The sequence below is a fragment of the Leguminivora glycinivorella genome, chromosome Z (genome assembly GCF_023078275.1).
Source record: "Leguminivora glycinivorella isolate SPB_JAAS2020 chromosome Z, LegGlyc_1.1, whole genome shotgun sequence".
NCBI classification, from domain to species: Eukaryota; Metazoa; Arthropoda; class Insecta; order Lepidoptera; family Tortricidae; genus Leguminivora; species Leguminivora glycinivorella.
Genome location: NC_062998.1, coordinates 29,181,140 through 29,196,183, shown reverse-complemented (window position 1 = coordinate 29,196,183; position 15,044 = coordinate 29,181,140). Strand labels below are relative to the sequence as shown.

General features: G+C 36.3%; 1 protein-coding gene across 1 annotated transcript; it reads left to right on the top strand.

Moving 5' to 3' along the window:
* The first annotated feature begins 743 nt into the window (after positions 1-743).
* On the top strand, positions 744-8,870 carry LOC125240451 (proton-coupled amino acid transporter-like protein CG1139). The gene is made up of 8 exons (XM_048148346.1): positions 744-965; positions 1,055-1,109; positions 1,498-1,648; positions 1,907-2,113; positions 2,192-2,467; positions 3,238-3,416; positions 3,504-3,673; positions 8,638-8,870. Exons 1-8 carry the CDS (start codon positions 899-901, stop codon positions 8,868-8,870), a joined length of 1,338 nt encoding a protein of 445 aa, XP_048004303.1. The 5' UTR covers positions 744-898.
* The last annotated feature ends 6,174 nt before the right edge of the window (positions 8,871-15,044 follow it).

Sequence of the window (15,044 nt, the reverse complement as noted above, 5' to 3'; positions counted from 1 at the left end):
TCGATAAACATAATTTGTGGGTTACTGTAGTTTTTGCTGTAATGCTAATGAAATAAAAGAAATATTTATATTTACATATTTTATTATTCACAAATAGATGTTTTTGACATACACCGAAGCACCGAACGTTATAATCTGCCACTTTATTTAAAGAGTATTAAGCAAAATATTTCACTAATACAAATAACGAAATAGAACTTTCCGCAACACTACACGTTTCACATGAAAGCTTAACTACATCTCCCATGGATCTTCCAATTGCTAATTTACTATTTACTTCACGGTTATAGTTGACACATTGTACCTATTGTGTAATAATGTGGAATTTACTGATTTACTGTGAACTCCTATTATAATGTTCACATGGAAAGAAATACACAGCGATTTTCAATGAATTTTCATATATCGACATTGACACATATCAATCAAAATATCAGTGGCCAGAAAGCTAGAAATAGATTGCCCAAGGAGATTAGTTAAAGCCGGGAGGCCAGACTTAAGTTACAGTTAAGAGAAAAAAATCAATATTTTTTATTCCTGGTATACACGGCAGGAACGACCAATTACTATATGCGCATTATGTACAAGGGGTCTTATCTTACTAAGAGAGTTAACAGGCCTTGCTCTCTACCTACTTGACTACGGTTAACTAATAATAAAAAAAATACCAAGAAAACTGTCACTTGTATGAAAAAAAAATATCCAAACCTCATAATGAAATCCTCTGTGTGTGGTGACATTGACATCACTCAGTAAATCATGATTATCATGAAGCAATTTTCAAGATTTGCGGGGGATACATAAACCATTAAAATTTATATAAATTTACAATATAAGCTAATACTTATTAAATTAAGTTAAGGTTTTCCTTGGAAAGTAGGCAAGAGAAACTAGCACCATGTTCATTTACGAGTTTATGGGTGGTGTGCTGGATGCTATAGCTGGAGACGAAGCTGAAATCGACGGTAAGTCAAAGCACATGTCACACGGACTTTATTAAATGATAGATGTGTGTACATATTACAGCAGTGCACTATCCTATGGATGTTTACAGATCCAGAACGCGGGTATGATCCTCACGAACATCGCAAAGTTGAGAAACCTACATCGTAAGTGTCTAATCAGAACAAAATGTTTAAGAGTACCTTCACACGCGATTGTTCGTAAAATAGGTACTGTTTATTTATGTATTGTTATAATTATTATATTGTGTAGAGACATGTTATACACAGCTGCTTTGAAATATGTAGGCAAGGTGACTTATATACGTGTGTGTTTTGACTGAATTACTGAAACTGAAACTAGAAAATAAGAAGCTATTCTGAAAAAATCAACCCTTAAGAAAACTGAACAAAGTGAAAGTTTCTTATGAACGATTAATAGGTACTAAATTATACAACAATAAAACTAAGGCCCTAATATAAACATTATTGATTTCATTGATTGTTTGTTATGTAAGACATTGTAAAGTAAATATACATATTATACAATTTACAGATATTCGGAAACCATGGTGCACATGTTAAAAGGCAGTATAGGTGCCGGAATCCTGGCGATGCCCGACGGCTTCAGGCGCGTCGGTCTCATAGCAGGCGTTGTTGGCCTATTCCTAATTGGCTCATTCGCTACATATTGCATTCATATGCTCGTATGTATCTACATATATTTTTATAATTACGTATCCATTCAGTACTTCTTTTATGAAACCGGAATATTGTGACATTTGTGACATGCTTTATTTTAAATAATAAATGAATAAAATACTTCGGAAATTCATACGCAGATTGACCGAGTCCCATGGTAAGCTTGAAAGCTAGTATTGTGGATTCTCAGACATATATGCCAGAGGAACTAAATCTCTTCCCTACAGTTTTATCACAAGGCTTTATTTTGTTACATGTTGTAGATAGCAGCGCAGTACATTTTATGTAAACGCGCTAAGAAAGGATACATGTCGTATTCCCGCTCCATAAGGACCGCGATACAGTCCGGGCCGGCCTCGCTGCGGTGGCTGGCCACGTACCTAGGCAAGTTTGTGAACGCAGTGCTGGTTGTGTGGCAGCTTGGTTTGTGTTGCGTTTACAGCGTGTTTGTCGCAGAAAACGTGAAACAGGTTAACATTCTATATTCATTTAATAAAATGACCGTGCAATTGAATGCTAATAAAGTTACCGAAGTTTTTAATTCACAGGTTTGCGATTACTATGGATTGGAATATTCAATAAGACTGCACATATTAATGGGATTTATTCCACTCCTTCTTCTCAATATGATGAAGAGTCTTAAAGTGCTGTCGCCATTATCATTTATATCAAATATAATAACAATTTTAGGCCTAATTCTTGTATTTTACTATTTGATGGAGGATGACGTGACTGTCGACAACGAAATGCTTGAACCAAAGAGTTTAGTCGATTTCCCCGTTTTTGTGGGCATAACGCTGTTTGCCCTCGAGGCGGTCGGAGTGGTGGGTCTATTGAACTTTTATGACTAGGTACCTACATAGAACATTGTAATAATAGAATATGTATTTGCTGACACGCTTGTACTGTGCTTTTATCCCTTAATTGAGCATGAGGATATCAAATTTATCCAATTTTAAAACCTAGATAAGTATATAAAGTTCCCAATATTATACTCCTTATGCCCAGTTAAGGGTTAATAATACTTATAATATCTAGTTATTAATATAAAACTGGACTAATTAAAAGTTACGCGGATCTAGATTCAGCACCGGGTCTGGGCAAGTCCAGGTCTAAGCCAGTCGGGTTATTTGTTTAACGTGATGTTCTAATTTTAAAACACCTGCCTTTAAGCCACCATGCTTTTATAAGTATTAAGGAGTTCCCTCGATTCCTCCAGGATCCCATCATCAGAACTTCGTTTTGATACTTGAAAATGGGACTAATCTGCCCCTATATGTATTCAATAAAATAAAGTTCATTAACGGTCCAGAAATGAGCGAGATATCGATTAACAAATATAAGAAAGGTGAATTCATAACCTCCTCCCCTGAGATTTGGAAGTCGGTTTAAAAAAGGCTGCCTGGCCGAATTAGCAAATATATATACACGGTGAATCGGAGTACCCGACAAATTTTAACCACTCATTTCTGAGATCAAAAGAAAGAAAAAATGTTATGTACCTATACAGATGAGGAAATTTTGGCATAAACAATTTTTTTGGGTAATGTTTTTACTTACTTTTGAATATTTTTTCACATTAACTTATTTCCAGATTTTAGCACTGGAATATAATATGGAAAAGCCAAAGAAGTTTGTAGGATATTTCGGACTGTTTAATATTTCTATGGCAATAATACTAACGTTATACTGTTTGGTCGGAATTTTTGGCTACATGAAATACGGAAAAGAGATTGAAGCCTCTCTCACTCTTAACCTACCGCGACATGAAAAGTACGAATTTTGATTATTTTATACTTAATACGTTTTATGTAAATAACATTTATTAATATCTTATTATTTAATTGTATAATATTACAGAAAAGCACAAATTGCCAAATTAATGTTAGCATTAGCTATATGCCTATCACATCCATTACAAAACTTTGTAGCATATATTTTGCTTTGGAATACATGCAAGAAGAGATACCACGGGTCAAAAGCGGGCCTGATCGACTACTCATTACGTGTGATACTGGTCGTAATACCTGGTAAGTACAGTTTCATCACACTCGTACAGTCACTGGCATAAATAAGTGATGATTTTTGTACTTTGTCACATTAACATCTTGTTTGAAATGTCATACGAAGTTGTCAAATGATTTAAAGCGACAAGGTACAGAAATCATCACTTATTTCTGCCGGTGACTGTACTACTTATATAGGTCAGCAAATGAATGGTCGTTAAGAGGTGTAAGGGGAATGCGAGGATCACAACTTTTGACGTGGTAACTTTGTTAAAGCTAGTTACGACTTTACGAGCTATGCATATCTAAAGTCCCCGGCCCTACCCTTATATCCGGCGGGAGAGAGAGGGGGTCTTTAAGGTTTCATATTTCCGTTTTTCGTTTAATATATAAATACAACAATTATTAAATTATGTAAAACCTAATTTTAAATGGTATTAACCTCAGATTTCACCGGAGCTAAATTACTGCGACTCCTCATTTCAAACCATTAAAGGATGATATTCGAGATAACGATCGAAGGGATCGCGAGTGTCATACTTTCTAGCGGTGACATGGTATCGTATGGAATACAAAGCTACATCAAAAAAATGTACGAAAATTGTTCTAAATTGTACGCTAATTAAAAAAAAAAGTACTATACGCATTTACAAGAAAACAATGATCAATATGTCACCGCTAGAGAGCATACTTTCTGGCAGGCGCTATCTATTTCACTATGTAACAGTCCAGTTTTCAGCTTTTTTATGAATCAGAGAAAATGTACGAGAATTGTACTAAGCTGTCCGATACTTTAAAAAAAATAACTACGCGTATTTACAAGAAAACAGTGATTTATATGTCACCGCTAGGAAGCAAACTTTCTGGCGGGCGCTATCTATTTCACTGTGTAACAGTCCAGTTTTCAGCTTTTTTATGAATCAGAAAAAATGTACGAGAATTGTATTAAACTGACCGATACTTACAAAAAAATAACTACACGTATTTACAAGAAAACAATGATGTATATGTCACCGCTAGGAAGCATACTTTCTGGCGGGCGCTATCTATTTCACTATGTAACAGTCCAGTTTTCAACTTTCTTGTAAATCAGAAAATATGTACGAGAATTGTTCTAAATTACACGACAATCTTAAAAAATGTTTTTCACATATTTACGAGAAATTTCACCACGCCAACTGGTACGGTCAGCTACATAAGGTAAATATATTTACCTGTATTCAATTTTGACCTGCGTTCTTCCCAAGTAATAAGTTTCGATATGTATAGATATTTATAGACGAGACTGTAAAGACTCATAAGGCTCATTTGATTCTTCGAAAACAGATAGCAAAATTGCGTTTTATCCACAAGAGTGCAAAGTAATTCCATACAAATTTTAACTTGATATCTGTTGGCTGATAAAATTTACCTTTGTATAAATGATGATTTTGAATCATAAATTGATGGATTTCATTTAGGCCGCCTTTACACCTGTAAGTTACTGTAAATCTTTGGTAAGCGACTGATGGTTCCATTTACACCTATGAAAAACTTATCGTAAGTTTTGCTTACGGAAGTTTTGTGGTTTTGAACTTACTAAATGTCTACATTGTTCCAAGCAAGCAAAGTTGGAATGGAAAAAAAACGACCGCCGTAGTTCGCAAGGCCAAAACTTATATCAGTTTATTTTGATAAGCTGTGAGTCGCTTCTGTAAGCAGACTCGTATACACTTGATAGTTTTCAGCTTACGAAAGTAGTTAAAACTTACCGTAAGCTGCTTACAAAAACCATTAACATTTGAAAGTTTTACATAAGTAAGTCGCTTACGTAAGCGGTAAAACTCACAGGTGTAAGGGCGGCGTGCTACCCACCAAAAACATACCTGTTAAAAAGGGGCCAAGTTCATATCGGCTAATTGGGTAGGTAAAGTTTTCCTGATAGAATACTTTATAACGATCTTGGAAAGGTGGCTCGTTTGTTTTTATTTCTTATTATTTATTATCTTTTTTTAAGTGACCGAAATGACGTTTGTGTAATTTAATGGCGGATGAACTATGAAGTGACAATGCATTTGCGCGTTCTGAATATATGAAATTCCCACAAGAGTCGCCACCACAAACAGTTCTCCGTTTCAGAATACTTCTAAATTTGACCTTGGCAGGTTTTCATGCTGTACGTAATTATTTATAAGATTAAATGAATCTATTTATACAAATAATTAAATTAACCTGCAAAGTTCAAATTTAGAAGTATTCAGGAATGGAGGACTGCTTGTTGTAGCGCTGGCGAGTCTTGAGAATGGCAAATGTTTATGATTTGATTTTAACCCTTATTTAGGCGAACAATTAGCCGATAGGAACTGAGCTATGGGGGTTCAAAAGTGGGTCGAAACGGTTAGTGTAAATAGTGCACAGCATGTGCGCCGCCTGTTGCTGGAACTTGGCCTGCGCAGTGCTACCGTGCGTATGTTTTTGTTGCATAGTAATAGTAACATAGCAGTAATCTATAACAATTTATTAGAACAAACTTGTAATTATTTCTACGCATGTCAGGGGCACCATTGGCCTATTGCATAATGGTTATATTATGCAATATAATATATGGTTATTGTATATATAATTATCTTCGTCAAGTTAAAATTTGTATGAAATTACTTTGCACTCTTGTGGATAAAACGCAATGTTGTTGCTATCTGTTTTCTAAGAATCAAATGAGCCTTTACAGTCTCGTCTATAAATATCTATACATATCGAAACTTATTACTTGGGAAGAACGCAGGTCAAAATTGAATACAGGTAAATATATTTACCTGTACCTTATGTAGCTGACCGTACTAAGTTGGCGTGGTGAAATTTCTCGTAAATATGTGAAAAACATTTTTTATGATTGTCGTGTAATTTAGAACAATTCTCGTACATTTTTTCTGATTTACAAGAAAGTTGAAAACTGGACTGTTACATAGTGAAATAGATAGCGCCCGCCAGAAAGTATGCTTCCTAGCGGTGACATATACATCATTGTTTTCTTGTAAATACGTGTAGTTATTTTTTTGTAAGTATCGGTCAGTTTAGTACAATTCTCGTACATTTTTTCTGATCCATAAAAAAGCTGAAAACTGGACTGTTACACAGTGAAATACATAGCGCCCGCCAGAAAGTTTGCTTCCTAGCGGTGACATATAAATCACTGTTTTCTTGTAAATACGAGTAGTTATTTTTTTTAAAGTATCGGACAGCTTAGTACAATTCTCGTACATTTTTTCTGATTCATAAAAAAGCTGAAAACTGGACTGTTACATAGTGAAATAGATAGCGCCCGCCAGAAAGTATGCTCTCTAGCGGTGACATATTGATCATTGTTTTCTTGTAAATGCGTATAGTACTTTTTTTTTTAATTAGCGTACAATTTAGAACAATTTTCGTACATTTTTTTGATGTAGCTTTGGATTCCATACGATACCATGTCACCGCTAGAAAGTATGACACGATCGCGATCCTGTGTCCTGTCTTGGAACTCAAACTATACTAAATTTGAACTTAACCGGTTTAGCGGTTTATGCTTGAAGATGAGTTAGTTAAAAAGTAATTTCTTTTTTAAATGTTATGTTTTAATTCAGATTAGTGTCAACTGTCAACTAGATCACAGTACTACTAGATACCGTAAATGAATTTGGCAAATCCCAGTTATAAGAAAACGACACGGTCTAGTATACTGGTAGTTTTACTGATGTCAATCCATAGGTACGTAATATTATAAATGGGAAAGTGTGTGTGTCTGTTTGTTTGACCGTCTTTGACGGCAAAAAACAGCGACGAATAGACGTGATTTTTTAAGTGGAGATAGTTGAAGGGATGGATTTTTATCTCTTTCTAACGCGTGCGAAGCCACGGGCAAAAGCTAGTGCTAAAATAAAGTTTTGAGTCCAATTAAATTTCCAACAGCGGATATCTCGAAAACCGTATCTTGAATCGACAATCTTTATAGAAACAAATTTGTATGAAATTTCATTAGCTTTTATTGTTATATGTATAATCATCACGTCATCGTCATTAGGATGCATAGTTTTCGAGATCTAATCAAAAATCCAACCAGGGCCTTCAAACCCCACCTCTTCCCCCCGGTTTTAAGGATTACGATGTCAAAAGTTGTGTTCCTCGCATTTCCTTCTACACCTTTGCTTAAAGCTAATAATGATTGACCTACTAATCTTTCAGCAATGTACTTTTATATCAGTACCTACCTATATAAGCGACAGTGACTCTTTACGGCCACAGGCAGGCAAGCATGGTCGCGTGATAAACGACATAACGTCAGGCCGTCCTTTTCGCACTATTTGTAAGTGAGATAGAGACGCACCGATGCGATAAACTTTATCGAACTAAGTGTGCTACGCTCGCAGGTCTCAGAAAACTGCGAGACATTTTTAAACTAGATTGAGTAGATAATACTAGTTTGTAGTTGTCTCAGAAGATATTTCCAGATATTTACTGCAGGTGATAATGATTGTTTAATGATAATCTCAGATAACTACCTAAAGCACTTTTCCTATCATCAATCATGATTGTTTTATGTTTACTCTTTGTATATTCACGCTTAGCCGGTTCTAAATAAAGTCATTGTGAGGAAAACAGTATACATATATTATAGTCACATATGAGAGTCAACGCCGTGGAGTGGCCTTCGACAAACTCTTTGGTTGAATTTGACTCTTGCTGCAAAAAAAAATCAAAAATATGCATCACCTAAATAAATCTCCCAAGTTTGAGAGCTCATTTTACAGTATGCGCGAACTTGCATGCGAGTTTCATTAATTTAGGTGTTTGGTCGTGTGATTTATTTTATGTAACCTCAATAGTCTGCTAATAATGTAGCCAGAACATCGCAAACTCGTATATGATTTTAGTCAAATTGTGGACTGTTGAAGGTACATTCAATTCGGCCAGACAATTTAAGTGCGAGGTTCCGCACTGTGTTATAATGGATTAACAGTTTAAAATGTATGCAGTTGCAATGGCAGTGGCGGTGCCCGAGCTGGGGCCCATCATCTCGCTGGTGGGCGCGCTGTGCCTGTCGCTTCTGGCCATAGTGTTCCCCGGTCTCATCGACCTCTGCATCTGGTACCCGGACAACTACGGAATACTCAAGTACAAGCTCATTCGGGACATTATAATCATATGTCTCGGATTTTTTGGGTTGGTGTCCGGAGTATATACAAGCATATTAGAAATGAGTCATTAAATTATTAATATACTAATCCTCATGTATAATTTCGTTTTCTTTCTACCCCTTAATTGCCAAGAGTAAGTCTGTCAACCGGATTATGACAGTAGCAACGTACAGCAAAGTCAGCAAACTAAAGTACCTATGAAATGAACAAAAACCGGCCAAGAGCGTGTCGGGCCACGTTCCATAGTTTTCCGTCGGGGTTCCGTAGTTTTCCGTATTTTTCTCAAAAACTACTAAACCTATCAAGTTGAAAACAATTTTCCTAGAAAGTCTTTATAAAGTTCTACTTTTGTAATTTTTTCATATTTTTTAAACATATTATGGTTCAAAAGTTAGAGGGGGGACGACACACTTTTTTTTCCTTTAGGAGCGATTATTTCCGAAAATATTAATATTATCAAAAAACGATTATAGTAAATCTTTATTCATTTTTAAATAGGTACGTACCCAACAATATATCACACGTTGGGGTTGGAATGAAATAAAAATCAGCCCCCACTTTACATGTAGGGGGGGGGGGGGTTACCACTTTGTTGGCGTGATTGATATACATATTGGTACCAAATTTCAGCTTTCTAGTGCTAACGGTCACTGAGATTATCCGCGGACGGACGGACGGACGGACAGACAGACCCTAAAAAGCAGCAAAGTACGGCGAACAGCCGCCGACGCAATAATTGTAACCTCAAATTTAGTCATCGCTGAAACATTATTATGCCTGTCACGTTATTAATTTTTAGTCAAACTTGAATAAACAAAAAAAAACAACCGTATTTGTCAATTTTTCAATAACCATGTCAAGATTTTCTATCAAAATAACAATGCTTTGTCCACGGCTTCGCTCGCGTTAGAAAGAGACAAAAATTAGCCCATGTCACTCTCCATCCCTTCAACTATCTCCACTTAAATAATTTTTAAGAAAAAAAACCGTCGCCTTTGGGGTACTGATGAAAGCTACTTGCGAATGTTGGATTATGTAGAAATGTGTAATTGTGTAGGTATTTTTTAAAGCTGCTTTTAATACTTTAATTATTTGAATGCAACACATTTGTCATTTGATATTTGCCAGTCGCTTTTCTATGAAGGAAAATATCGTGAGGAAACCGGACTAATCCTAATAAGGTCTAGTTACGCTCCGGATTGGAAGGTCAGATGGCAGTCGCTTTCGTAAAACTAGTGCCTACGCCAAATCTTGGGATTAGTTGTCAAAGCGGACCCTAGGCTCCCATGAGCCGTGGCAAATGCCGGAATAACGCAAGAAGGATGATGATGATTTGATGGCAACACAAATGAATATACGTACCTATACCGTTCAGATTTGAGGAGATCGGTTCTGACCATCATCAGCAGTTCCACTGCACCAAATGTCACTGTTCTGGACGTAAGTGCATGCCGTTCTTATAAAAATACCAAAGTCACTATAAGCGTGCCGTTCAGAGGAGGAGGTTCAGATTTGAAGAGTTCCGTTCTGACCATCATCAGCAGTTCCACTGTGTCACTGTGTTGTGGCAATAAACGAATCTTCTTTCTTTCTTTCTTTCTTTTCACTGCACCAAATGTCACTGTTCCGTACGTAAATGCATGCTGTTCCTTAAAAAACACAAAAATCACCATATGTGTGCCTTTCAGATTTGAGGAGTTCCCTCGATTTCTCCAGGATCCCATCATCAGAACTGGGTTCTGTGAAAAATGGGACCAATCTGTATGCATATACATTCAATCAAAAAAAAAAAATTCAAAATCGGTCCAGTAACGACGGAGATATCGAGGAACAAACATAAAAAAAAATACAGAAGAATAGAGAACCACCTTCCTTTGAGAGATTTGAGGCGGCGGTTAAAAATCACGCCAATTAGTCGCATCGTTTCGGCGTGAAAGACGGACAAACAAACAGACACACACACTTTCCCATTTATAATAATTATTATATTATTAAAACCGACATAAATTATACATATGAAAGAAAAAGTGACCAAGGCCTCTGGTTCCTGAGGCTCAGCTCCAGCTCCAGCCACCAGAGAACTTGGTCACTTTTTTAGGGTTCCGTAGTCAACTAGGAACACTTATAGTTTCGCCATGTCTGTCTGTCCGTCCGTCCGTCCGTCCGCGGATAATCTCACTTAGCACTAGAAAGCTGAAATTTGGTACCAATACGTATATCAATCACGCCGACAAAGTGGTAAAATAAAAACCGCCTTCAAAAAAAGCGTGTTACAAACCACGGAGAAACTAAAAAGCCAAAAATAATAAACCTTCGAATTCAGATTTCTTATCGGATTGCAATAATCTAAACATCCAAATTATAAACAAATCAATTATTTTTGTAGTCGGTACCAGACCTGTTCGTCGCCTTGCTATTTCCTGTTTGCCCCACCCAACCATACGCAGGCTGGCCCCGACTCCAAAAATAATTGATTTGTTTATAATTTGGATGTTTAGATTATTGCAATCCGATAAGAAATCTGAATTCGAAGGTTTATTATTTTTGGCTTTTTAGTTTCTCCGTGTTTTGTAACACGCTTTTTTTGAAGGCGGTTTTATTTTTTGTTAAAAAGTTAATTTATTTGTTGATTTTTAGTGGTTCCTAGTGATATTATATGTATCAGTCCGAATATATGTACAATAGTGAAAGAATTATCCTTTAACTCCTAACCGTTGAGGAGTTGACCTTCCATCATCAGCTCAGCCACATAAAATTATTACCATCAGGCGTAAATACTGGTGTACCTTTGAAAAATACACTAAGAACATTACATGTGCCTATAACATTTGAAGAGTTCCCTCGATTTCTCCAAGATCCCATTATCAGACTCCGACTTGGTGCCAATGGGACCATCTCGGGGTTATACCCGTTCGATCAAAAAAAAAATTTTGAAAATCGGTCCACGATCCTCGGAGATATCGAGTAACATACATACAAAAAAAAAAAACAAAAAAAAAAAACATCCAAATTATAAACAAATCAATTATTTTTGTAGTCGGTACCAGACCTGTTCGTCGCCTTGCTAATCTTGCTATTGCCTGTTTGCCCCACCCAACCATACACAGGCTGGTACCGACTCCAAAAATAATTGATTTGTTTATAATTTGGATGTTTAGCTTATTGCAATACGATAAGAAATCTGAATTGAAAGGTTTATTATTTTTGGCTTTTTAGTTTCTCCGTGTTTTGTAACGCGCTTATTTTTGAAGGCGGTTTTATTTTTTGTTAAAAAGTTTATTTATTTGTTCATTTTTAGTGGTTCCTAGTGATACATGTACAGTAGTGAAAGAATTATCCTTTAACTCCTAACCATTGAGGAGTTGACCTTCCATCATCAGCTCAGCCACATAAAATTATTACCATTACGTAAATACTGGTGTACCTTTGAAAAATAGACTAAAAAAACATTACATGTGCCTATAACATTTGAAGAGTTCCCTCGATTTCTCCAGGATCCTATCATCAGACCCTGACTTGGTGCCAATGGGACCATCTCGGGGTTATACCGGTTCGATCAAAAAAAAATTTTGAAAATCGGTCCACGATTCTCGGAGATATCGAGTAACATACATACAAAAAAAAATAAAAAAAAAAAAACATTCAGTCGAATTGAGAACCTCCTCCTTTTTTGAAGTCGGTAAAAAAAAAACATTCAGTCGAATTGAGAACCTCCTCCTTTTTTGAAGTCGGTTAAAAAATGGAAAAAAATGCTTTGGGGACTGTTTTTTTTTCACCGACCAACGTGTCCCGGGTCCAACGTGTGTTATTGTTGAATAAGGGTTTACTAAATTCGTTTTTTGATAATATTAATATTTTCGGAAATAATCGCTGCTAAAGGAAAAAAAGTGTGTCCGGGGGGACATACTTTTTTCACTCTAACTTTTGAACCATATTTTAAAAAATATGAAAAAAATCACAAAAAAAAGTAGAACTTTATAAAGACTTTCTAGGAAAATTGTTTCGAACTTGATAGGTTTAGTAGTTTTCGAGAAAAATACGGAAAACTACGGAACCCTACACTGAGCGTGGCCCGACACGCTCTTGGCCGGTTTTTTATCTTTCATATGTGTTAATGTAAACAAAGATTTCCACAAATCAAAGCCAGTGTTGCTAGACCGTGATTTTTAAAATTTGGTTAAACATCTACATATAGTTGTAGCGCCGTGAAGTATCGCATGTTTACGCATAGGTGAAACACCCATGGAATAATTATTGAGACAACTTGGCATCAAATTCAATGAGCCGTATGTGTAGTGTTTATTTTGATTATACACAGATCAGTGATTTAGCATTACTCAATAGAAAAATAGACCTAACTACACTTATTGCGGTGTTATTCACGAAGAACCCGTTTTAACGCACAAGCCAGTATCTAACAAGTTGATCGAATTAATTTAGTTTGACGTTTTACAGTTAGTGAGTACAGATGTAGTGCGAAAAGATTTGCCTTCGTATTGTTACGGAAACGTAGGAACGTGTCATGCTATTTCTGTCAGTCTCAGTACAAGATGTACTGACATTTGACAGAAATAGCTTGACAAATAGGAACATTTTCGGACTAATACGTAGGAAACCCTTTTCGCACTACATCTGTATGTGTTTATGTGGTGAATAATTTTGTGTTTCACTCGGTGTCAAAGTTTGTTTAACCTTCGTGCCTTGAAACCCTCGCAACTCTCAAGATTCCTCTTCTCGGACCACTCGCTACGCTCGCGGTTCAATATTGGAATTTTTCGCTTGCTCGGGCAATACTGGCACGTGCGGTTACATAACAACTTTGCCTCCATGTAAAATAAATAACTGGTTTGCGTCAGCCAGCCTCACAGTCATGATTTGCGCGACAGTCGTCAGACAAAAATGCCGATACATTAGAGCTCTCTTGTGAATCGGCAGCTCAAAATTCGCGCGACCAAAGCCAGACAATACTGCCATGAGACAATGGCGCCCAAGAATATTATATACCATGGATATTGCGTGCCGAACATTACGTTGAAGCCAGAAAATTTGACCTTGAATTACGTCACGCCGGTCTTGCATCTCTTTCTTTAGGGTGTCCATGATTAAGCATACATTAGGGATATCCCGCGGAATTTGACGTATTACGTTTATACGACTGATTAATTTTGTAACTTATTAAATTCAAATCCGATCAATCGTTTTATCACGAAAGTGAACATCCATCCTCACAAACTCAAAAAGTAAGGTACATTAGGGCAATTCCGAAAGTCGTCTAATTAGGAAAGTCGCATAGAAATCACCATTATTTCCGTCATATCAAGATTCCCCTTTCGGAATTATCTGAACATTTCTGTCATTCGGAATTACTCTAATGCACCTTACTAATTTGTCAACCGCCAATAAGGTCCATTTCTATACCACTCTGCAGTTACTTTGCCTTACGCCACAAAATACGGTACAGTTTTTACCAGTGGTAAACTACTGGGATTTTTTTTTCAGAACCGTTCCAGAATAAGAGCGTGGTGAGTGTTGCAACACGAGGCTTAAAATATAACTTTTCTTTTACTGACACCTGTATTTATTAAAAAATGTTTCAGTCACTTTAAACTATCACAATAATATTTTGGTAGTAACTACTGGGAAAACTAATCCCAGTAGCTATCAACCCCCGGTGTGGTAATTAACAATGTGGGGAAAATCCCAGTAGTTAGGACAGGTAAAAACTTGGTGGTAACTAGTGGGAATAGCCACAAAATATAAGGGAAGTATTTGTCAATGGGGAAATAATGAAATACTAGGACGTTTTAAAACAGTATCTTTATTTTTAAGCGCCGCCCCAAATCTCAAGGAAGGTGGTTCTCAATTCGTACGTATTTCAATTCTCTTCGCATGTATATATATATATTATATATGTATCTCAATTTAATGTTTATGCCACGATATCTCCGTCGTTACTGGACCGATTTTTAAAATTTCTTTCTGTGTCATAATCTTCAGGCTTAAAGTGCAAATCTGCAAATTGTCGAACGCTCTGAAACATTTCCTTTTATCGGTACAATCGACAGCCAACGCTGCCTCCTTCCTTCATCTTTTGGAACACTGAAAAGTTTAATATTATTCATGTTAATTGTAAAGACATAAACAATAAAGTTGGTATTATTATACTGTGATATGAACTATGAACATAGAAACCGTACCAAGTTGATAGATTTAGCTCCATTCAATAAGAGTAAATACCATGCAAG